The sequence below is a fragment of the Zonotrichia albicollis genome, chromosome 2, assembly GCF_047830755.1.
Source record: "Zonotrichia albicollis isolate bZonAlb1 chromosome 2, bZonAlb1.hap1, whole genome shotgun sequence".
Classification (NCBI taxonomy): Eukaryota; Metazoa; Chordata; class Aves; order Passeriformes; family Passerellidae; genus Zonotrichia; species Zonotrichia albicollis.
This window is the reverse complement of record NC_133820.1, coordinates 20,509,522-20,534,291: the sequence shown is the minus strand read 5'-3', so window position 1 is coordinate 20,534,291 and position 24,770 is coordinate 20,509,522. Positions and strand designations below refer to the sequence as shown.

Below are 24,770 nucleotides of genomic sequence, written 5' to 3'. Positions count from 1 at the left end.
AAAAATTTACCTACTCAAATGACCAATGTGCTGTTGAGGGCAAGAAAAGCCAGTTGTTGGATTATTAAAATAATTGAACTGATGGAAACAGTTAGGAGTTAAATTCCATGTTCACTTATGGCCTCAGTCTAGGATGTTTTCCTTCCCTTATACAATATTTTCTCTGCCTTCCCATAAGTAATCATCTGAAATAAGCACTTAGTTAATTCGTCAATATCCTCATCTCCAATCCATTGTACTCAGCCTTACATTTACAGGCTGTGACCCTCTGGGCAGCTCTGGTTCCCACTGGCCTCACATTTTCTTTGGAAACTGGAAGGAAAGGACAGAAACTGGGCCATGCTCTGATGATGGATTCAAGCAAGAACTTGATGTGAGGGGTTCTCATCTCTCATCATACCCCCAGTTCCTTCTCTGCTCCCTCCTTGCCAAATGGAAATATGAGCAAATGAAATCCAAGTTTTCCTAAGTTTCAGGCTACAAAAAAAGTGCTGCTGTGTCTGTTCACCATCATGGTGGGAAACCACCCCAGCTGCAAAATAGATCTCCCTCTTCAAGGTCTAGTAAGGCTTTCCCTGCTGGGTGGGGATTTTCTGCCTTTCAGTTCTCAGATGGTGGGTTAAACTAAATTATAAATGGAAAATTATAAATGGAAAAAAATAAAAACTAACAAAAAAAGCTGCCTGTGAAATACAAGGTATTTTTGGACAAACAAACAAAAAAAATGTTCAAGTCTCCTTATGGCACTTTTTCTGAGGATCCTGCTCTATTTTGGAATGCTCTTAGCAAGTTAATGTTGACTGCTTATATTTTTTAAGTTTCAATGAGTTTTCTTGTAGAATGCAGAGCCAAGTGTCTGAACACATAGTAATGTATGCTTAAAGGAATTTAGGAGCATATATTAAGATGCTGCAGTTGTAAAGATTGGCAGGATCATGATCCCCATGCCTGACTGTGTAAAACAGCATCAGTTGCACAGGCACAAACCAGAGCAGTTGCTTGTCATGAACCAGACATTCAGTTTTGCATTTGGTACAGTCTTTAACAACTACTGGTCTCATTTACATTCACCACACACAAACCAGCCCAGACTAATGGCAAAATTAATCACAGTGGAGTTGAAAATTGTTGAAAGACTCACTGACAGATTACAAACGCTTTCCAGTCCCATTATGCACCTCTGCAGGCCCCATTCCTTCCCTCTCCTCTGGTACTCTCATGCCTGGCAAACTGGTGACTTTCTGCCCAGAGAGCTACCACTGATTTCCCTCTGTCCATTTCTTCCACCAATTGCTGCTGCCCCAGCCTCACTTGTCATTCCTTCCTTCTCCCAATCTCTGAAAATTTCCTCTCAATCTCCAGCTACCACAATGTTTTTGTCAATGTTTTAAGTGCTTGTGTGTGACAGTGTTCACAGGGATTCTCGGGATGAGGGAAGAGACATAGATCTGACTCCATGTTTCAGAAGGCTTGATTTTTTATTTTATGATATATATATTACATTATAACTATACTAAAGAATAGAAGGAAAGGTTTCATCTCAGAAGGCTAGCTAAGCTAAGAACAGAATAGAAAAGAATGATAACAAAGGTCTGTGGCTCAGAGAGAGAGAGAGCAGCTCTGCCGTGAGTGGTCACTAAATCCAAACATCCACACGAGACCAATCACAGATGCACCTGTTGCATTCCACAGCAGCAGATAACCATTGTTTATGTTTTGTTCCTGGAGCCTCTCAGCTTCTCAGGAAGAAAAAATCCTAAGAAAGGATTTTCATAAAAAGATGTCTGCGACACTTGTGTCCAATGGAAACTCAGGGAGAGCCACAAGGGCTTCACCCCAGCTCCAACCCCTGCAGAGCTCAGCTCACAAACACAGTTCTGCTGCAACCTCCCTGTCACTGCACACAGACAGGGGCAGTAGCCAACTCTGGATTGGCAAACCAGACTGTTCTGGACCTCTCCAATAATATTTTCTCCTTCTGATTAATGATTTTAATATTAAGTTCTAAAATGAAAGAAATTTGAGCTGCTCTGTTCCAGATTTTTCAGCATGTGTGAGCAAATTTTTGTACATTTATCCTGTAAAAAAAGCCTTGCATTTGACCTACACTTAATTTCCATTGTTCAGAAATGAGGGACATGGCCAAAAAAAACACCTCACTGCCCCTCAAAATACTGACCCATCTTGGAAATAATGATCACAGCTGGAGGAAGGGATGGAGGAAGGAAGGACAGTGAAGGGAGAATCAGACCACCTATCTCCCTTGGAAGAGATGTTTTCTTATTCTGGAAACAATCTATTAAGCAAAGTGTCCTGCAAGTAACTCTTTTGTTGATTTTGTTTTATGCTTGTAGATCAACTGGGTTTAGGGCCAGAAAATATGCAAACACCATTCAGCCTGGGTTTTCTGACCTTCAGAACAAACAAATTGCAGAGACCTGTTTGGCCAAGCCATCTTTGAAGTGTAGATACTTCCTGTGTTGGTTTTGTCTTTTTACAGTGTTGTGAGTTAGACTGAGCCATGCAAAGGTCTGGGATCTGCACTGTGACTCTGTGAGATTCTCTCTGAATGATGGAGAACACTCATAAAATTCAGGTGGAATTTTCCTGGGTGCAGAATTGGCACAGGGAAGAGCTGGAACAAGGCAATTGCTGTAATCTCCTTGCAGTTAACAGGCCAAAATGCAGCTGTCAGTACCAGTGTAAATAGCAGGGCATTTTGGCACAGGAATTTCATACCACATTTCCTCTATAGACCAAAGGGTTTCTACCCTGCAATGCTATGGAGCCAAGGCAAAAGTGAATATCCCTGCAGGACAGCCCAAGGCTGTACTAGCTTCCATGATCAGTTAATTAAGGCAATTTCTGCTGAGGTTTCATCACCCTCTCTGCTTTTTTCTCATACTTCCCTTTCATCTGAGGCAACCAGTGCTAGCTCAAGCCTCTCTTCAGGTGCTGAATTCACTCAAGCCCTCTGAAACCTTACCCTTGCTCAGACAGCAGAAAGGAAATTATCAGCAAAGACTGCAAACCAACTGTGAGAAACAGTTTCTAAAGCAACTTCCCCTGAGGAGACAGAAAAAGAACAGTGTAGGTTGTGAGCAGCCATCTTCTGACTCAGTTTTGAAAGTTCTCCCAACAGCTGTTAGCAATGCATGCAATACTCTCACTGTAACAGGGCTGCAAAGTGGATCAATGTCCATCACTCTTGTCCATCTCACATGAAGAAATTAAGGGCTTGATAGCAAAGACCTATGGCCACAAGCCAAAGGAAATTATGACAAAACCAGCTTGTACAGGACAGCAACATGAGCTGCAGTGAAATTCCGCTTACAGAGGACTGACTGATGCTCAGTGTTCCAGTTTTAGCTTGGATTCACTGTGCAGGAAACCTCTGAGGGTTATAGTCTCTGCTACAGTTGCTGCACCTGAAAAGGAGCCACTTCCCTGCCCTTTCACATCCTCTGAGGGAGGCAGCTGAGTCTGTCTTGCAAACTTAGCCAGGGAATCTTCATCAAGTTTGTCATTGTTGGTAATTTAATGAAAGTCCCATTGCCTGTGTTTGCATGAATCTCTTGGATGATCAGCTGGTATCACTGTAAAAGCCATCACATTGAATGAACTGACTCTCTGGGGGCTGCAGGTTTGTTGTGCAGCCTCACACACTGCCTGGGGCATTCCAGCAGCTTTTCCCCAAGCAAACTCTCTAAGCCCCCCAGCTCTCCTCCTGGGTAACCACAGTGCTGTGAGTGTTGGCTGAGCATTGCAGTACAACACCAATAGATCAGTGTATTTACAGCATTTCCCGCTGTTCCTTGTTTGTAGCCTGCAAAAAGACAATGTCCTATAAAAGCCCTTTGTGCATTGCTGCCCTCTGTAAGTGCTTGGTGCTCTAAAACCTCCCATGGGGATGGGGAGGTGAACTGTGAGTGAGCGGGGGACAGGCAGCAGTGACAAATTAGAGAGGAGACCTTTGTAGAAACATCTGGGAAAGATCTTGAAGTGAGATGATCACAGAATGGTTTGGGTTGGAAGATCATCTCATTCCAGCCCCCCTGTCATGGTCAGGGACAACTTTCACTGGACCAGGCTGCTCAGAGTCCAGCCCAGCCTTGCCTTAAACACTTCCAGGGATGGGGCAGCCACAGCTTCTCTGACAACTTGTCCCATTACCTTACCATCCTCACTGTAAAGAGTTTCTCCTTTATATCTAATCTAAACCTACTCTGTGAGTTTGAACCCATTCCCCTTGTCCTGTCACTCCAGCTCTTGTTAAGAGTCTTGCTCCATCTTTCTTGTCAGCTCCCTACAGATACTGGAAAGCCACAATTAGGTCACCCCAAAACTTTCTCCTCACCAGGCTGAGCAATCCCAGTTCTCTCAGCCTCTCCTCACAGCAGAGCTGCTCCATCCCCCTGGAGCACCTTGGTGGCCTCCTCTGGTCTCTCTCCAAGGTCAATGTGTGTCCCCTGGTGGTCAAGAAGGCCAAGGGCTCCTGGCCTGTGTCAGGAATGGTGTGACCAGCAGGAGCAGGGAGGTCATTCTGCCCTCCACTGGGCACTGGTGAGGGCACACCTGAAGTGCTGTGTCCAGCTCTGGGCCCCCAGTTTGGGAAGGAGCTTGGGATGCTTGAGTGCATCCAGAGGGGACAACGAGGCTGGAGAGGGGCTGGGAACACAAACCCTGTGAGGAACCACTGAGGGAGCTGGGGGTGTTCAGCCTGGAGAAAAGGAGACCCAGGGGTGACTTCACTCATCACTCTCTAAACTCCCTGCAAGGTGCCTGTGCTCAGGTGAGGTTGGTCTCTTTCTCCAGGCAGCACTGACAGAATCAGAGGACACAGCCTTAAGCTGTGCCAAGGGAAATATAGGTTGGTTATTAGGAAAAAGTTTTTTACAGAAAGAATGATGAAGTTCTGGAATGGTCTGCCCGGGGAGGTGGTGGAGTCACCATCCCTGGATGTGTTTAAATAAAGACTGGATGTGGCACTGGGTGCCAGGGTTTAGTTGAGGTGTTAGGGCATGGGTTGGGCTCAATGATCTTGAAGGTCTCCTCCAACCCAGTGATTCTGTGAATTCTGTGATGTCCTTGCTGTGCTGGCACCCCCTGTGCTGGACTCAGCCCTGCAGGGCAGAGGGGCTGAGTCCCCTCCCTTGCCTGCTGCCCACGGTGCTGTTGGTGCAGCCCAGGCTGACATGATGTCAGACACTGCAGAGTCTGAGTTTCTGAGACTGGGTGGAAAAACCAGCATCCCTCAACTGTTCACACTGTATGAAAAATCTGCATTTCCCAGATGAGTCAGAGGGTGAGAGATACAGGCAACTGACTACTAGGAAAATTTACCAGACACACTTGCATTTATGTAAGTAACAGAAACCAGCCTGAAACCCAAGAAAATTATGAAAGCCTTCATGCCACTTTCAAATCATTTGCAAAGACTAAGCTGTAACCCATTAAGTTGCCACTTCCCCTTTAGAAGTAACAGATGTTCTCTCCTTATTTAGGTAATGCCCACAGCCCTTTAATTTCTTTCAAGCTACTGGCTCTTCCCCTACCAAAGAATGAAAACACTGTTCATTGCCAGCTAATGGGGACAGTTTTGCATTCTGTGATTGCATAAGGAATGGTATCAGCAGAGAAAATACTGGCAGGGCAAGCTGGCAAAGAGCTGCTTTACATGCCAAGTAGGTATTTACTCCTGCTGAGGAAAGTGTCTGTGGGAAAAGTTGCCCAGGACTTTGCACACCTTGTAAATGTCACACATGCTACAAAGGGAACCTCTCACCTCATTGTTTTGTTCTCCACCCAACTCAAGAATGCTCTCATCTTTTAAAAAGCTAATAGAAGCAATTTCTTGCTAATACAATTACCAAACTTTCTTCTCTTCCATCCATACCTGAAAAATTATTTTATGATGTTGTTGACTCACTCATTTTCATCTTTCAACTTGCTTCTGTCTGACTTGTAGCTCGGCGTGACTCTCAGTGCTGTGAGTAAAGTTTCTAAGTAGAAAAGTCCCTGCCCCTCCGTTCTTTTGCTCCCAACAGCCAGCACCAACATGTTCAGCAATGACCTTCCTCAGAGACTTCATCTCTGTCCTCATCCTGAGACACCTGCTGGGCACAAATTCCATTCTAGAACTGCTGGGTTTGGAGTACCTGATATTACTTCGTGTTCCTAGGACTTCTTGTGTCCATCCATTGCAGCTCTCTCTCCACAGTCAAACTGAATGGCTTTGAGACTGTAGTTGGGATTTTCTTTAATGTTTGAATAACATCCAGCATAGCTGGGCATTGTTCCAAACCTAGTGCTTCTGGATGATACAGTACTAATACACTGTGAGAACAGCAATACTACTGCCTCTGCTGCTGCTGTTCTGAGAACCAGAAACACACATTGCAGTGACTACAGTTTGAGCAATGTTCAAGATCGATTTCCAAGTTAGGCTTTTTTGTTTAATCTGTTTTCCTAAAGAAATGAGACATGAACTGAAGGAATGAACAGGTTACTGAAAAAGGGAGAGATAGAGACTAGGTTTTATAAATTCAGATGCATGTCAGGGTTGGCTCTGTGAGTTGGAGTGTGGTAAATAAGAAGTAAACTGGAAGCTCAGTTCTTTCTCCAGTTTCTGTTTCAGCTGTTGGTGTTTTTCTTGCCCCTTCTCACTGCCTCTCTGCTTTGCTTTTCTCAGTTTCAAGTTTGCTTATAAAAGAGAAAGTATTTAGGAGATTGTACAACCCCTTGACCAGCTGCAGTGGGTGAATGAAGGAGGTTGACAATATGTAACACCAACTTTAATTCACTGACATCTCTTCAGTATCAATAGATACCATTATTCTTGTGATCTAACACAGGAATGTCAGTCCTGTGTCTTTTCACAAGGGAAGGCATTTTAAATAGTTGCAACACTGATATTAAAAGTATGTTGCATTTGTAGTTAAGCATGAGTACAAAGATTTACTTTGGCTGGGTCCAACAGGTGATGCCAAACCAGTCCAGGTCAGAAGATGGGTGGGTGACTGTCACAGCCAGCTCACAGCTGTGCCCTGGCTCTGAAATTGCCAGTGGGGAAAGAAGAGGAGCATCTGTGGGGTATCTGCCAGCCAGCAAAGACAGGCACTTGGCAGCCTAGTGTTTCCTGGAGGCTGTGACTGTTTCTCAGAAAACAAGGGTTTCAAAGAGGAATGGCACAACCACTACTGCCCCTGGCTATTGTGTAACAAATTTCTGTTATGGGCCATAACTACAACTTCTAAGGCTGCAGAAAGGGCATGTCCTCCTTGTGGCCCCACACCAGCCACCCCAGCTCCCTGTGCAGCTGTCCCTGGAGCCAGCAGCAGCAGAACTGACTGTTCAGAGAGCTCTGGGCTGGCTTCATGTGGAGCAGCCCTTGGAGAGCCAAGAGAAAAGCATGCATTCTCCACTTGCTATTCAAACAAAGCCTAAACTGCACAGACACACACACACAGAGCCCAAAGGCAGCTGTGTAAGTTGCTTATGATATCAAAGCAATGCTACAAAGAGATGAGCTTGGAAGATCTCAGCTCTGATCCCTAAGCCTCAGCTGATCCAGATATAAACTTAAAAATTAAATCTTCTCAATTCCTTCCTTTCTAAAGCCAGCTTTTGCAAAGTTTTTCCCTACAAAAAAATCATTTAAACTATTACTCAGAGGATCTGTAAGGAGTGCCATGAAATAGGGAACTATAATTTGCTCACATCACCAGACCACCCTGCTACTACTGTGCCTACTGTTTAAGATTAATTTCCTGAAACATTTAACTCAGGCATGAACACTTTACAGCTATTACAGCGTTCATCTTTGAGGTTCTTACATAGTCATAAATATATTTCAGACTAACAAATGACCTCACTTGAAACCCTGCAGCAGATTCTTGTGGGATTTTGGCCAGACCACTTTCAACAGCTGTTGCAGAAGCCCACGCAGGGGAAAAAACAAAGCCCCAGAGTTATTGACAGGTTGGATAAAATCATGACTGCTTGGAGCAGAGTGCTGTGAGCACCAGTAGAGGCAGCCACAAAGTTAATGTTACCTCACCCTCTCACTTCTGCTGGCTAATATCTAAATGCTGAATTGCATTATCTCTGTTTGGATAGTTGTTTGTATGAGCACTGTTGGACTCCTTGTCTTGACATCTAGACATTAGTGAAGTGGAAATAAGCAAGAAGAGATGAAGTTTTACATGAAAAAAATTGTCTCTGTCTGACTCAAAATTGTTAGAAATATGGATAAATAAAAAGGGATGAACACATTTAGAAATATATATATGTGTGTGTGTATGAAAGTTCCATAGAAAGATCATACTACTTTTTGTCAAATCTTAATTTTGTTCATCCTCTTCCCTCAAACTCTAATTTTACCTAGCTGGTCATGAATAGACACTGAATAACAGATGCCCCAACAATGGCAGTAAACTACAAAATCACAGAGCAGGGAATGTTTGATTTCTTCCTAAGGTGTGATTCCACATGTGTGGATGCTTTGCAGTTAGGATTGATAATGTTTCATACTCTAGGAGGTGCTGTTCAGAAATTGCTTTAATTCCATCCAATATAGGCCTATGAGGAGGAGAACCTGCTGACTAGAAAGCAGTTTGAATGAGTTGCAGCTGAGCCAGTTCAGCCCCTCTCATCACCTTCCCTTCTGCATGGGGCATTTTGATGGCTTTCATTCTGAACTCTGCCATCTCTGCGCTGTGAAGCCTCATAAGCATAGATACAAACTCTGTTAGTAATTTACCTATTGGTAAAACTGTAAAACTGTAACATTTCAAAATGTTAGTGTCACTACAAAACTTGCCTTTCCAGCTCTTCTGCTTCAAGTACTTGTGCTCTGTGACCCCAGCAGCTCCTTTGCATGAGGGTAAGTGCAAACACAAACCATAATGACCAGGGAGGTGTTTCTGTGACTCTTATTCCCCTTTTTCAAGTCATTTTAGATCAGACATTGGATGGTAGTTTCAGGGTGTTTGCAGCTGCCATTCCAGCAAAACCCTGTTTCTTTTTAGAAAACTTTTATGTAACAAACACAGCTGCTGCCTGGTACATATGCTTCCTGTGTCTGGAAACAGATGATTGGTGGAACATGGGAGCTAAAACCTCCAGTTACTCAATGGTAATTTAGATTCATCAAAATAGAAATATCACCCTCAGTGTGTGGTATTTTCAGGGTTCCCAGTGGCAGGAAGGAAATGGTGAGTCTGACTCCATGTTCTTAAAAGGCTAATTTATTATTTTATGGTATTGTATTATATTATATTAAAGAATGCTGTACTAAACTATACTAAAGAATAGAGAAAGGATACCAATGGAAAACCTGTGAGTCTCTCCAGAGTCGTGACACAGCTGGACTGTGATTGGTCATTAAGTCAAAACAATTCACATGTTGGATAAACAATCTCCATCCACATTCTAAAGCAGCAAAACACAAGAGAAGCAAATGAGATAATTTTGTTTTCCTTTTTCTCTGAGGCTTCTCAACTTCCCAGGAGAAGAAATCCTGGCAAAAGGATTTTTCCAGAAAATATGACAGTGACATCAGTGGGCATGTGGTGTTTGTCTCTCTTTGAGAAGAGAGAAAGAAACCATTCCATACACTAGTTATGCCCACAGACCCCTGACCTGGCAGGGGCCCAGCAGGCAGAGCAGCTCAATATAAATGTGACTGCATAGCTTTGGAGCCAGGGCACAGCTGGGTTTATTGCTGCATTACAGGATATCACCTCTGAGCTGATACTCCCTGAGACAAACTGGGGCTGGCTTTGAGCTGGGAAGGTCCTGCAGCACAGACAGAACTTCCTGACTCAGGATATTCTGATGGGGGTGTAGACTGGCTCTGTGCTTTTATCAACACCATGACTGTGCTAAAAAATCCCTCTCCAAATTAAATAGGAACAGAATGACCTGGTCAGACTGCAGAGGAGGCAGCAAGGCTCATCCCAATAATCAGACAAGAACTGCTTATTACAGGAACTGCTCTCTGTATTAGAACAAACCCTGTCTGTCTCTGTATGGCAGCCACTGCACTGATGCATGCAGGCTAACAGGAGAGAACAGTTTCTTTTTTTGTGTATTTAAAATATCAGTGTGCTGACATTCCCATCCAGCTCCACGTGGCTTAGCTGCAAGCTGGGATGTCAGTGGCTGCTGTGAGTGCTTTGGATTGCATCAATGTGAGCTGAACACAGCAGACTTTGCTCTGGAGGCACAGATCGAGTGCAGGGGGATCACAGCCATCAGAAAGGTAACGAGTGACTGGCACACACCCAGCAGGCAACGAGGAAAGTAACAAATCTGCTCCCTGACTTCCACCTTCACACTTCTCTGTTTATATTAACAAAACCTGCGTGGCAAGAACAGCAGGTGTCTTTCATCATGAAATCATAGATGGGGACACACAGTGCCCTCTATGTGGGCTGTACCTTAATACAAACCCTTCTGTCCTGCTAATAACATCCCCATTGTTAACCATAACTCAAACCCCTGATTGCCACCACAAAGAAAATATGTACTGATAGAAAATACCAGTGAAATGTTGTGGGCTTTCATAGTCTGCAATTCATAGATTTATCCTAGAAACTACTTGGAAAAGCAGATAATAATGTTCAGCATTTGTTAGGAGAGTTAAAAGTAGCTCTCTGTCGCCACAGAGAATAGGAAAAAGAAAGGTGGAAAACAAACTAAGTTTACTAGGACATGAAAATACTTTTCCCAGTTTCATAATAATCTTTCTGTAGTAAAAAAGCTTTAACTTGTACCACCAAGATTCACAATAGGGAAAAGGTGTGAGAAATAGAGATGTAAGAAATTTCCAAGCCTGGAACAGGATTTCTACAAGATTCTGTCTATAAAAGGCATCTTCAATGTATTTCCCAAGTTCTCACTATTGTAAAGAAGTGAAATAAGAGGAATCTTTTTCTCACTTTTTATATTGATCAAGAACACAAGGCAAAAGTACAACTAAGGCAAAACTTTATTTTTTTTTGGTAGAAAGAAAAATTAAACAGTCATATAATTAAGCAGTATTTCCTAGGGTTCTTCTGCAGGAGGACCTTCACCAAGCCTCATTAAACTGATAGTCTTACTCAGTGCACCTGGTTTTCAAGTAAAGCAAAAATACCAAATGAGATTACAATTAGCTATGTAGAATATTTCTTCTGATCATTGCACCCCAATACCCATGACAGGGGCACGACACATTTTTTTTCACATTGCACAAATCCCAAACATGAGTGAAACTAATGTATTTTTGTCAGTTCCACAATTTGGCTCTTGGATGCTGAAACCTAATTCAGAAATTTCCATCTTAACCCAAATAATGCTTAATTATTCATCTACATTTGAAGGTCAGTACAACATACACACACATTTTCACACAACACTTGCCTTTGGCAAATGCAGCATTACAGTATTAATTTTACTTGCACTTCGGTAAAAGCAGAATTTTATTTGCTGCAAAGCAAGATACTTTGAACATTATTGTAAACTACACATACACAGGGCTCCTTCTGTAGTGTCACACCAGCTACACATATACACAATTTAAGCAGTAAAATATTCTTTAGCTTGCTCTTTGCACAGGACTCTTGTCTCATACCCAAATAGTTATCTGAAAAACAACCCAAACCAAACAAAACTGCATAATAGTGTTTTAATATTCATTTCTTTAAATTCAAAACAGTCCTACAGTACTGTTAGGCTGTTACCAGTCTCTTTCAAAGACATACAGTATAAACAAAAAATTCTATCCTTAAGCAGCATCTGAGAAAACAACTTAATGCAGCTGCCACTTAGTGGCAGCAATCATTTAGGCATTTTTGGTATTGATACATCTCTTTATCATATAATTTGTGCATTTATCAACAAAAATGTAGGCCCCAATCCAGCAAATACTTGCAGGTGTGCAAATGCTTTTCTTCCACGTGGAATATTTCAAGTTAAAACTCATCAGATGAGCAAAGTTAAAAACTTGCATAAATCTTTAAAGGAGGGGAGTTCTTAGTGCTGAAAACTTAACTGTTTTCTCTCACAGGACTAAGATCCAATTAAAGACTTGGAGAATATAGGAGAACTCTTATAAAGAACAGATATGTTACTTTGATAAATGGTTTCAAAGCTAACAAGAGCCTCTAGAAATGTCTGTGCCTTCCCACTGATCACTTTAACCCTACCTGGAGCACAGGTGCAGTAATATTGCCCTGGCTCCTGCATAAGGAATCAATAAAGTGCTTGTCACAAATTCTGTAATCATGGAATAAAATCTAATTTAAGTACCTTCAGAATGTTTTCAGATTTATAAATGATGAATTAAGGGCTGGTGTCAGATCCCCAGCATGTTTCCCTGAATTGCTAACAACTATTATGCTCTTCATGTGAAGACAAATTAGAATTCTGCTAGGACTGGGTATATTTCACCTCTGTCCCAGCAAAGTCCTCCTCTGCCTCCAGGGGGAAAGCTTACCTGGATTTAGTGTCCATGTAAACATTCATGCTTGACCAAAAAGTGATACTCATGCAATTTCACAAGCACCTGCATTCCAAGGGAGAGTTTGCTTTGTTTAACCAAGCATGGAAAACCAGTATTGTTTACAGAATATCCACTCTGAATCGTGTTCATAATTTGTTCCCAAAGGCACCATAATCCTGAGAGGTCTTGCTTGCCCTTTGACATTTCCTTTGATGTGTTTTGTTCCTCTGGAATAAAATATCTTTGATATTAGCTTTGACATAAATTCTACTCATCTTTGTGGCAACTTCTGATTAACATACTTCTAAATATTTAAATTACTAAAATTTTCTCTTCACATAGATAGATATTATATATATATATATATATATATTAAATTTCTTTGCTAGCTTTCAGATAACTAATCTATGAGAACTGGCTTAGACTGTATGCTCTCTGTAGAGAACTTCTGTATGCTGCTCATACAGAAACAAATAATAGTTTGAAATATTTAGCCAAGGGTTAGGATGATTTATTTTTTAAAGGCTTCGGTGTTGCTTCTATTTCTGTCCCAGTCAGCTACAGGATAATAGCAACAGCAAACACGTTGACAATGCAGTTCATGGTTCGGTTTTCCCATCTCACTGTGCAGGTTCCTGGAAGAGATTATTACAAAATTAAAATAGAATTCCATTGTCTTTACTACAGGCACTTCATTGAAGTGTAAATTATGCCAGATTTGTATGAATATTTAAGTTGTAATTTCAGGGAAATAGTAGTATGTCAGCTTGACTACAAAAAAACGAAAATCCTCAAAACATTTTTATTAACTTATACATTGTTTGTTACGCAATGTGAGACGTGTAAGCTTAAGAAAGTTAACAGGAAAACACTATTCCAGTATCTTTCTTTAAAAGCTGGACTTGCAAAAAACCTTGAAATTCCCATACTGAAACTGGCATGACAATCAGACAAGAAATCAGAAAAGGAACTGGATCCAATATATTCCAGTGTATTTACTTTCTGCTTTCTTCCTCTTCTGTTGTATCAATGCCTTACAAGCAAAAGAAATATGAAGATTAAACTGTGTTTACTTAGCTTTATATTATGATTTCTATTTAAACTTGGTTGACTTTTTGAGGCCTTCTCTGTTTTTAAACTTAAACCTTGGCAGACCTCTAAAAAGACCTTTCTGAATCTGTGACAGACAACAAATTATTTTAATATTGTTTCCCTGTGACATTCTCAACCTGTGAAAAAAATCTATTTAGAACTAATGTTGAAGCAATACAATGCATCCAAAGCCTGACTGACAGTTCCACAGCTGAAACATGTACTGTAAGTCAAACTATTTATATTTCTCACTAAATTCTTTTCTCCTCTAAGGTAGTTGTCCCCTCACAACAGGCAGATATGTTTAGGGCTACCCATGTGTATTTACTGTGAGCAACGTTTTCTGCCTCTTCAGCTGAGAGAATTAAATGTTTTTAGTCTTGTTAAAGAATGAAAGGCTTTTCTATTCCTGCTTCTCATAATTTACAAAGCAGCTGCTCTTAATGCCTGCACTGACTGATAACATTTTGCTGGGATTGTAAACAAGCACCTCATTCTCACAACTACTGCTTCCACAGCCATTCCCAAAAATGTTCAACCCAGCTACTACAACTGAGCAAGAAGTAACATTTCTCTTGTTACAAATTTTCTGTTTGGAGGGGGATGCTTACCATCAGTTGTGGTATCCCAGAAGCATGAGCTTGCTGTGTGAAGACCAGCTCCACTCCTCTGCATCACTGCACAGGTAACTGCAAGACACAGCCATAAAATCAGGGAATTAAGGCAGAAGAGGTGAATCATTCAGCATTTACAAACTGGAGCCTGGATTACATTTCCAAAGGGCTGGCACGTGGCATTCAGCTAAGACAAAACCTTTTTTGACAACCCCTTTGGCCCCAGTATTTTCCTCAAGAACTTGTTACTCATTTCATGATTATTTTTACTCACATGAAGACAACAGCTTCAACAAAACACTGGCTAATAGGATTATGGGTTTTATCTTTTAAACTACTTAGATAGGCTTGTGCCCCTCAGAATGGGATTGCAGGTGCTGTCCTCACAGGTACAGCAGAAGTCACACTTGATGAGAGTTGTTGTTTCCCAAAAATACTTGTGGACCCCTCTCTGAAACCACACTCCAATAATGAGCAGCTTTTCTATGACCTGCAATGGTCATAAACCCTCTGACAACCTGAGGCCAAGACTTTCAAAACAGAACAAGAGTGCAAACACTTCCATTACACCAACACTCCAAAAAGGACCAAAATAGGGTAAACTTTCTTATTTACCTTTTTCCTTCCACGTGCATACACATAAATATAATGGGACTTTGCATACATTACTAAAGTCTTCCAGATGTCTCTATTTAGAGGAGGCTTAATCTGATTGAAAATTTTACTAAAGATAGCAATTTTTTCCTGAACTGATACTAAAAGGTTGATATAATTGTCTTGGGGTTGCTTAACAATCAGGAAAGACAAGGTAACATGTAATCTGTGTTAAGTGTTGCCAGCATGCTCAGCCCAGGTAAAACTGCCACAGCTTTACCACAGGTATTTCTAAAACTCTCTGTAACAGAAGAGTTCAGGTGCCTGCTCTGTTTTGTTTATAGCATTTCCCTGAACCTTTTAGCAATTATTTATTGTGACTGCCAGTGCTACAAGTACAGCTGCTTGTACTTACCAATGTACTTATAGGTTTTCCCAAGTTTCACCAGATGGGTCAGTGACTGTTCTACTATAGCAGCAGTCCACTGGTTGACTTTGTTGTGATTATAATCTGCCTTGCCCAAAACATTTTCTATGCACTAGAACAGAGGGGGAAAATAATTACAGTAAGCACACTTCAAAATGTAGAATTATAAAATGTTTTGCATAATCTGAGGGATATTTTTCTGGCAGTTAGGTTACTTTGAATCACTGGAGCTCATTAGGTATCAGCTGCTGAATGGGAAGTAAAATGACCCTTCTTGGAAATTTATTTTTAGTACATATTTACCACAATATTACAGGTGTAAAAATGACTAAACATTTCTTGCAGGAGAGGCCTTAGCCATATACTTTGGGTACCAAGTGAAATGATCTATTTGCCAGTGAAGATCCTGACACATCCCACTGTTCCTGATGACTGCCAATTGGCTTTCAGAAGCTGCTGTAATGGGGAAGGCACTACTCAAATCAACAATATCAGCTTGGGCTGGCCAACCTGTCAGAGCATATAACCAAAATTCCAAAATCTTCAGAGACAGAGTGACACCAGTGAAGTACACATCCCTGCTTAAAAGATGGGGAAGATACTCAAGGGTCATATCTTGCAGCACAAGAAACAGCTGAACTGTTGGAAAATTGGACGCTCTCCCACAGCTACAGATTGGCCAACACTTGCTTAAACTTAAAAGGATTGAACAAAAATCATTCTCTCAAACTGCAACTCTTAAATTGCATTCTCTGCTCTTGGGAAACTCAGAATTATGTGCTGATGGCTACTTCTTAAACCTGAGGAATTCACTTAAGAAACACACACCTGGAAAGGTAAGGGAAGTAAAACTGTGTTCTCCTGTGATTCAGTAAGAGGTATCCTGTGCACTAATCCCCCACCAACAGGCTGTGTAAGAGACCTGTGCCCCAGATTTTGAAAAGCCCAGTTAATTCTGACCACACACTGCACAAAGCTGGCCACAGCAGTCAGTGGAAACAAGGAGTCACAGAACACAATAGAAGACAGAAGAAGGACAAGACCCCTCAGGGATTTTGGTCCTTCCAGAGATGGACCCAGTGCTGGATCTCCTTGGCCCTCGTTCAACTTCCAATCAGAGGTAGAAACTCTTGGCTTTACTCCCAGTTTCTGGAGACTGTGTCACACTGTATTTGGCTTTACAAGGCAGGGGCAGTTACATAAAGGGCTGAACTGTTGTTTATCTAACATCCAAGAGCTTGCTGTTGTGATCAGGAGCAGCTTCAAAAAGTGCAGGTGGGAAAGGACCTGCAGAATCCCTCTAAAGACCCATTTCAAAACACTATTTCCCTGCAAACCCTGAGAGCATCTGTGAGCCACAGGCTTCTCATTAATCACTTTCTAGTTACTAGGTATTTAATGTAGGCTATCAGACTACTCACTTTCATCCTATTCTTTCTCTGCAAAAAATGTATTTTAAAAGCTAGAACAAGGAGCTCATAGAGTGCAACCTCCCACACATGCTAACTTCCATCCCAAGGCTAACTTCCACGTCTGATAACATTTTTTCAAGGCCTTGTCCAGTCAAGTTTTAAAAATCTCTAAGGATGGAGACTCCACAAGCTGTCCCTGCAACCTCTCCAGTGATTAGCTTCTCTCCAGCTGGATAAAGGGGAAAAAATAAATTGGAGTGAATTTCCCTTGCAGCTTGTGCCTGTCACCCTCACTCTTTCCACTGTAATGCAAATCTGGCTCCCCTGTCATCTACCTTCTCCTCTTTAGGTAGTTGAAGACAGCAACTGGATGAAGCTTAAAGCAGCTCCAAGTTAAACTCTATCTTTATATAAATACTAATTGTATGTAAGTTTATATTTATCTGGGATGGTCAAGGAAAATAACTGCTTTCACTATTGTGCAAGGTATGGTAAAGAATTTCTTCAAAACACAGCTGTTAGCTAAAACTTACCTCCTTGACTATGTTGTGGGCCTCATCAGCATTGAAGATCATCTGCAACAGAAGTGAATTATTATTATTATTTCTGTCAGAAAAGTACACAAATTATAGTTTTACTCTACGGCACACATAACAATTAGGCCTTGTGTCTGGTTATTTGCTTTGTAGCCTGTTAGTATAATTTTAAAATCTTACATTTGTTTAAAATCCATACATTTGTATGTACATACAAAGCATTGCTTTTCTAGTGATGTTTGGAGGGGGCCAAAATCTCAGACCTCAGTGAACTTTGAAACAGGTTCACTTTACGTTTTCTGTAAAGATTAAATTCCACCGTGCCTGTGTTTGTCACAAGAATATTCTCCAGGAAAAATTAAATGACAAATTTTTTCCTCTGGGTATTAATCTGTGTTTTTATTGGAGTCACAAACTTGCCAACCCACAGGTTACATCTTGCTTCCCACGGGCAACACACAGTTTTGCAAACCTACTAGTGAAAGACTGGTTTGCACAGTCATTACCTTACCCAAGCACCTTTCTCAAGCGCAGAAAAAGCTCGCAGGTTTTCATTCCTCCTATTTTCTATCCTTCCTGCTCATGGGCACTTGGCTTGGCTCCCAATGGAACCGTGGCACGTTCCCTTGTGCCACCCGCCTCTGCACAGCCATGGACTCCCAACACTCGGGCAGGGACAGAAGCCTCCAGGGCATTCATGTTTAAGTTGTTTGGAGTTTTGGTTGATTTTAAAATGAAAACCGCTGGCCAGAGCCCTGAAGCGGCGTCCGGGGAGGGATCGGCTCCTCCGCTCGAACAATCAGGACCAGCCCGCGGCGCTGACCGGACCCGGCACTTTCTGGGATTTTCCCCTGGAAATCGGATTTTTCCCTGGAAAAATGGCCGCGGTCTGACAGCCCCAGCGGCTCCTTTCCGGAGGCAACATCCACCCCGCGGGCCCGGGCAGCGCCGCTCGGCCCGGGCCTCTCGGGCGGGCGGAGGGCCCGGGCACAGCGCCGGGCGAGGCGGCGGCCCTACCTCATCGTTGTGGGGGTGAAACTCCTCCATGGCCCCGGCGCGGGCGGCGGGCGGCGGCCGTTCCCCGTTCCGGCAGCGGCGAGTCCTGCGCGGCTCCGCCTCCACCGGGCGGGCTGGGCCGGGCCGGGCCGGGCGGGGCTCCCGCCGCGGGGCCGGACCGCTCGAGCCGCGGAGCCGGGAGCGGCCCTGCCGAGCCGGGAGGGGAAGGAGTGGAAAGGTCCCCAGAACAGCAGGGACAGGGACGTGTTGGAGCCAGTCCGGAGGCGACCACCAAGTTGATCAGAGGAAAGGAGGAAAGGATGAGAGAGCTGGCATTGCTCAACCTGGAGAAGGCTTGGGGTGACTCAACTGCGACCTTCCAGTGCCTGAGGGGAGCCTAAAGGAAAGAGGGGGCAAGACTATTTACAGAGCGTGTGGTGACAGGACAAGGAGGAATGATTTCAAACTAAGAGTAAGTTTAGATTAGATATTAGGAAAAAAATGCCTCCCTGTTCGGCTGGTGAGTCACTGGCACAGGCTGCCCAGAGTCCCATCCCTGGCAGGGTTCATGGCCAGGCTGGATGGGGCTCTGAGCAACCTGGGCTAGGGGAAGGTGTCCCTGCCTATGGCAGCGGGGTTTGGAGAAAATGGTGTTTAATGTCACATCCAACCTGTGAAAAATGCCAATCACTTGTTTTTAAAGTTTTAAAAGATTAATAGTAATAAAATGGTTATAAAAATAGTAATACAATTAGAGTAATAATAATTTGGACAATTTGGATTAGTACAATATGAGGCAATAGAAACAAATAGTTACGGATGTCCAGGTACCTCTTTCTGGGCAGCATAATCCTGAAAAAGGACACCCGTTAACAGAGGATTAGCCCTTAAAAAACAATAGCCTGTTGCATATTCATACATCTCATACATGTTGCATAAATTCCATTCAAATACAGGATTCTATCTGGTCATCGTCAACTTCTTCCTCGTAATCCTAACAGCGTTGTCCTGCCCGAGCAAGGTGGGAAGAAGTTAATTTCTCCTGATTATGGAGCAGTAAATTATCTTTCTCGGAAAGATTTAGGTGTCCTGTTGCTGCTATCTCAGTGCTAGTCCTTTTTTTAGAAAAAAAAAAATAAAACTCAGGAGCAATTCTCTGTAATGAAGTAGAATTTAAGGAACCAGAACTTAATTTTTGTAACTTTGGTGGCAACATTATTGGTAACTAATGGTAACTTTGTGCCAGAAAATTGACACAAATTCATTCCAAGCAGAGGGAAAAGGGGAACACAGAAGGCAGGGGATGTGACACCAGCATAGTTTCTATTTTAACATTTTTTATAACCTAAAACTCTATTTACCACACTACTTAAGAGAATTAATACAGCATAACTGTCTAACACAACACATATAATATTAATATTTGCAAAAAGCCAATCATAATATATGCATTTTTCACAAACCCAAACCATTTTATGATTCTGTGTCTCTCTGAGCGAGTGCTCCTCCCCAGGTGGCACAGCCGGGCACAGGCACCGCCACCGCTCACAGTGTGAACACAGTTCCTCCTGTCAGTAGAGAATTTTCCTCTGTTCTGTTGCTGCTGTCGGGAAGTCTTTGCTGGACATACAAAGCTTCCCCAGAAGTGGCTTCCCCAGAGGAGCTGTCACATCCCCTGCCTTCTGTGTTCCCCTTTTCCCTCTGCTTGGAATGAATTTGTGTCAATTTTCTGGCACAAAGTTACCATTAGTTACCAATAATGTTGCCACCAAAGTTACAAAAATTAAGTTCTGGTTCCTTAAATTCTACTTCATTACAGAGAATTGCTCCTGAGTTTTATTTCACTCAATACACACACACACACATATATATATAAATACATCATATCTTTGCTGTCTCTGAAGTTGCCTGGGAAACAGGAAAGCACCTCATACAAACTGCAGAGTTTTCAAAGGGTGGGGATTTTGTTGTAGTTTCAGTGTGGGTTTTTAAAATGATTAGTATTATTTTTATTGGGCAGGATATGGGAATCTTGTGTATATTTCTCTCCTGTGATTTCTCCTGCATTTTCTCCTGATTTCTCTTGATTTCTCCTGTGCTTCCAAGCCAGATTAAACATGACAGAGAAGACCAAGGCTTCTAGTTTCACTATCAGTGTACTATATTTGGACATACAGACACCTACTTTACAAAAGTGTTTCTTGTTCAGTCTTCATTGTACATTCATTGGAAAGTATGTGTTTGAAAAACATGAAAGTACAGTGGGAAGTAAAACAAAGTGTTTTTCATTCCCCTGCTCTTGACACAGATTTCATGTTTAGTATTTGCTAATGGCCATGGAAGGAGAAAACTGAAGGTGAACACTAAACCTCTTCAAAAGCAGATCTTTATGAACAAGTGCAGAGGGATGTGGTCACAGGAAAGCATGAAAGAAAATCTCCTGCAGTATAAAGGTTTCTTTTTTTTCTGTGGCCTCTGCAGTATTTTTGTGAGCTAAGCTAGGGATGAAATTGCATGCTGGTTTTTAGTGCAATAAAAGCTGGTGGAAGCATTTGTTGTATATGGATTAGCATCCTGTAGACAAAGCTAAAAGTGCTTAAATAACTTATCCTTGCATCCTGTGGATTTTTTTTTAATCTTTTTTATCCTTCAGAGATCTCACATTTTTACATCTGTTCCTTCAGATGCAGTATAGTATCAAACAAAAATAGTTCCTAGGCTGTTTTTCTGTTCTGTTTAGAAATATTCAAAGAAAATTTTTTGAAACATTAGCAATAATTATGTCACTGAATTACATGGGGAATGAAAAGGGTTCCTGAATGACTGATGATGTGTGTATGTATATGTGTGTGTGTGTGTTTGTAGATTCTAATGCAAAAACATTACTTATCTTTCCTCTCCAGCTACCCTTTGTAGATAGGAGGAAAGCAGGAGGTCCAAGGAAATGCTGAGTCCATCAGGCTCAGCTCAACATCCAGAGAGCCACTAGAAAAATAACAAAATATTAACCCAGGAGTGTTTACAAATACACATTGAGCATCACCCATGAGCACCCAACATAGATATGTCAAGAGTATATGTCAAATAATCTGATTTTATCCTTTGGTAGGACAGCTGGTTTGAAGGATGAAGAGAAAATGCAGAATAGGTGTGTTATTTTGTAGTAAATTTGTCTTTTTATGCTCTCCCACATAAGAATGTGTAATCTGGAGAAAAACTAACCAATCATTCCTAATAAAGGTTTATAAAAGTAGGAGGAATAAGTGAAAGAAAATGGGTGGGTTTTTGCTGTAAGGGCTAATTAGTATTAGTCACAATAACTTGAATAATGGAACAAAAAGTGTGCTCATAAAAGCTTGCTATTGACAGCATGTTGAAAGAAGTTGCAGGCATGCTGAATGACAGGATCAAAACTAACAATACTGATTAGGTTGGAGAAAACAACAACAAGAGATTTCATAAAAACCAGGACATCAAATGCACAACTACAAAATGGGGCCTAATTGTCTAGGCAGCAGTGCTGCAGAGAAAAATATGTAATTACAACAAATAGGAACCCAAGTATGATGTTATAAATAACTAAATAAATTGAAGGATACCATGAAGGGCACAGAAAGCAGTCATTTTGCTCTGCTTGGTGTTTATCAGGCATTGAATGTCCCGGTCAGCCCAGTGTGATGGTGGGACAGACAGAAAGACAGAAGAGTAATTCTTCCTGAAGGCAGCAACAAAAGGGAGCTTAGAGAATGTGATTTATGGAGGAACTGCATTTATTTTATCACCCTTGCCCAGACTTCTTTATAGGTGTCTCTGACTGCACAGTGATTTACTGGAAAAGGTGATTGAGGAGCCAATGTGTGATGAAAGGTAGGACCAGAAATAATGCCTTTAATTAGAACTCAGAGAGATTTATGTTAAATATTAAGGAAAAGAAAATCAAAGGATAAGAGTAATAAAGCACTGAAGCAGACCTGCTTTTGAAATCACCTCCCCTGGATCAATAACATATTGTTAACAACTGCCAAGCATCCAGGTGGCCTTTAGAGAGGAGGAAGTATTAAATAATGCTTGAGCTAATTTTAGACACAGATTTATTCGACTTTCACAATTATTGAGGGGTTATTTTCCTTTCTTTCCTAATTAATTCATTAGGAAATTAGTAATTCAATTCATTTTTAATCTAAATTCAATAACCTAAATCACCATCTTTGTTTTTTTTGGTTTTTTTTTTTTTTGTTTGTTTGTTTTTTGTTGTTGTCCTCCTGAGAATGACTTAGTGATTTCACAAGAGAAATACAAAATTGTAATAAGGAGCCAGCACATTTCAGGAGGAGTTACCTGATACCATTGCTTAATTCTTTATTACACTACTGCAAATTGCAAACTGGAACATGTAAATGGGATGGCAGTATAATCAGTGCTGAGATCTGTGAGAGGAAATGTGAAAAGTGCTGAAAGTGGTGGCTCAGAAATACAACCCTAAATGTGAAAGGACTGTAGGCTTTCATCTTTCAAATGCAGACCAGGAACTTTTAACAAGAAAGAGAGCCAACAGTGAGGTTGAAATTACTTGTTGATTAAAAAGCAAATATTTGAAGAGGATTTGGTGCTCTGGAGAGGTGGCAGTCTGTGCAGGCTGTGCAGATCCCACGCTGCCTGAGCACAGCCAGGAAAAAATGTGAATACTAAAGCAGCTAAAATCGTCTGCCTCCTGTCTCCATTTACCCTTTACATTGCAGCAAACATTTAAACCTCCACGTTGAACTGTGGAATAAAAAAGCAGCAGAATTCTGTTTAATTTTTCTGACTTAATTGCTGAGCTACAGGTGGCTGGATGCTGGAGGAAGAATGACAGTGTGCTGCTCTTGTTCTTGCTCTCTTCCCACACACTCACTGCTCAGTACCTCAGGGACTGGAACGGGGGATCAGATGGACTATTGGGATAATCTACATGGCACCTCTTCTGCTGGCCAGATCAGGGATGCTTGACCACAGCAGTTTTAATAATTTACTTTTCTGAGTTTTGGGTTTGTTTGTTTTTCAGAGAGTTGTTTTAATGTTAGTGCAGTGACTTGCTAGAAGTTCTTTGAAGAGCTAATAGGCAACTAAATGATTGTTTTAAAAAATTCTTGGTTCTAACACATCAGGTCAGAAACATTATTGCTACACAACATGACAACTCAAAGAGAAACCACTGAGCTGGAGGGGGAGAAGAGCTCATCCTCCTTCACTTCCTAAGCTTTGAAACTTGCTTTAGGAGGAAGTGGATGGAGCAGTGTCTTCTTCTGTCCGGGAAACTGTACAAACGTACTGGGATATACAATTGGTACAAACACTTGGGACAAAAACTGATGGACATTTTAAATTTCTATTTCATGGAAAATGCTGACATTTCAGATCTTAGAGTTTCAGCAGAAATTTGAATGATATGCTTTATGTGGGAGATGCTCATCTGCTCACTGAAGGCACGATGTTTGTTGTGGATTTCATGACAGGACAAAACAAGCTGTGATAAGAACAACTTGCACTCATTCACACTGCATGTACACACTGGAGCTAGAGCCACCTGGCAGCAACAAGCAAATGTGGCAATGAAGAAGAAAAAGTGTTTGATGAAGGTAGGACAGGGCACTACCAAGATGTAGAAAGAAATTGTCAAAAGAGCTGATTGCTGCTGTGCATGGCAGGGACTAACCAGCACAATGAACTATCTCAGGAGAAGCTGCTACTTGTCCTTAAGGATGTTTTCAGGACTTTTCTCTTCATATGAACTTCTAACATCTTCAAAACTATAGCCGAGGAGATAAAAAATGGAGGAAAGGATATGAAGAAGAGCTGTTTTGGGAACCAGGTCTTCATTATTTACCTTGGCACCAAAAAAAGAAAAGTTGGTCATGCATCTTGTTATATCTTTGCAGGTTTCAAATACAAATATTAGTATTAAAGAAAGAAGTAAAGGGTCTTAGGCTTGTTGCTAATACCAGTGGTGGTCCTTGAGAAGAGCTTTCTCCATTGCTTTTAGGAACTAGGCAAACTCTTGCCTGCAGAGAGAACAGCTGGTTCATGGCTTAACACAGGGATGTGATTTCCCATTTTGTTCCCTTCAGTGCTGACACAGAGGTCCCAAACAATGGCACAAACCTCCTGTACTGGGTTTACATGGGGATGTGAGGGCACTGGCTGGGGGGCTGCAGTGAGAGGACACCAGGAGCTGCCTCCATATCAGGCACAGCTGGTTCCAGCTTCCCTCAAAATGGATCCAAGCTGCAGCCTCAGCAGATCACAGCTCCTTCTGCACATCCCAGCTGAAAGCAGCACTTTTCTCCAAGCTGCTGGCTGTCAGCATCGCTTTATTCAGTGATGCTCAGCAATTAGAGATACAAAAATGCAACAGCCTGGTAGGTATTACTTGAAGGCCTTTGATTATCAACTTTCTTAGAGCAGGAGAGCAAGATGTATTGTTTATCATTTGCTCCACTTCAGGCATTTACCACATTGTGGGATAAATACAGAGCAGGAGCAGCAGGAGCAGCTCAGGAGCAGAGTGCTGGAGGAAAAACCTAGCACATATCACAGGACTAGGCATTCTCCATCCTATTGCTGGGGTTTTTT

At 41.8% G+C, this 24,770-nt stretch overlaps 1 protein-coding gene across 1 annotated transcript; it reads right to left on the bottom strand.

Annotated features, from left to right (window-relative positions):
* Nucleotides 1–10,975: 10,975 nt before the first annotated feature.
* DYNLT3 (dynein light chain Tctex-type 3) lies at nucleotides 10,976–18,338 on the bottom strand. The gene is made up of 5 exons (XM_005484388.4): nucleotides 18,180–18,338; nucleotides 17,160–17,201; nucleotides 15,203–15,326; nucleotides 14,191–14,268; nucleotides 10,976–13,122 (listed from the first exon to the last, which is right to left on the bottom strand). The coding sequence occupies exons 1-5, from the start codon at nucleotides 18,207–18,209 to the stop codon at nucleotides 13,046–13,048; spliced, it is 351 nt and encodes a 116-aa protein (XP_005484445.1). The 5' UTR covers nucleotides 18,210–18,338; the 3' UTR covers nucleotides 10,976–13,045.
* Between the last annotated feature and the right edge of the window lie 6,432 nt (nucleotides 18,339–24,770).

Coding starts and splice junctions, on each gene's coding strand:
- DYNLT3 (XM_005484388.4), bottom strand. CDS start 18,209: ATGGAGGAGTTTCACCCCCACAACGATGAG. Junction 17,202..18,179: donor TTCACCCCCACAACGATGAG/GTAGGGCCGCCG, acceptor CTTCTGTTGCAG/ATGATCTTCAATGCTGATGA. Junction 13,123..14,190: donor CTGGGATACCACAACTGATG/GTAAGCATCCCC, acceptor AATCTCTTCCAG/GAACCTGCACAGTGAGATGG.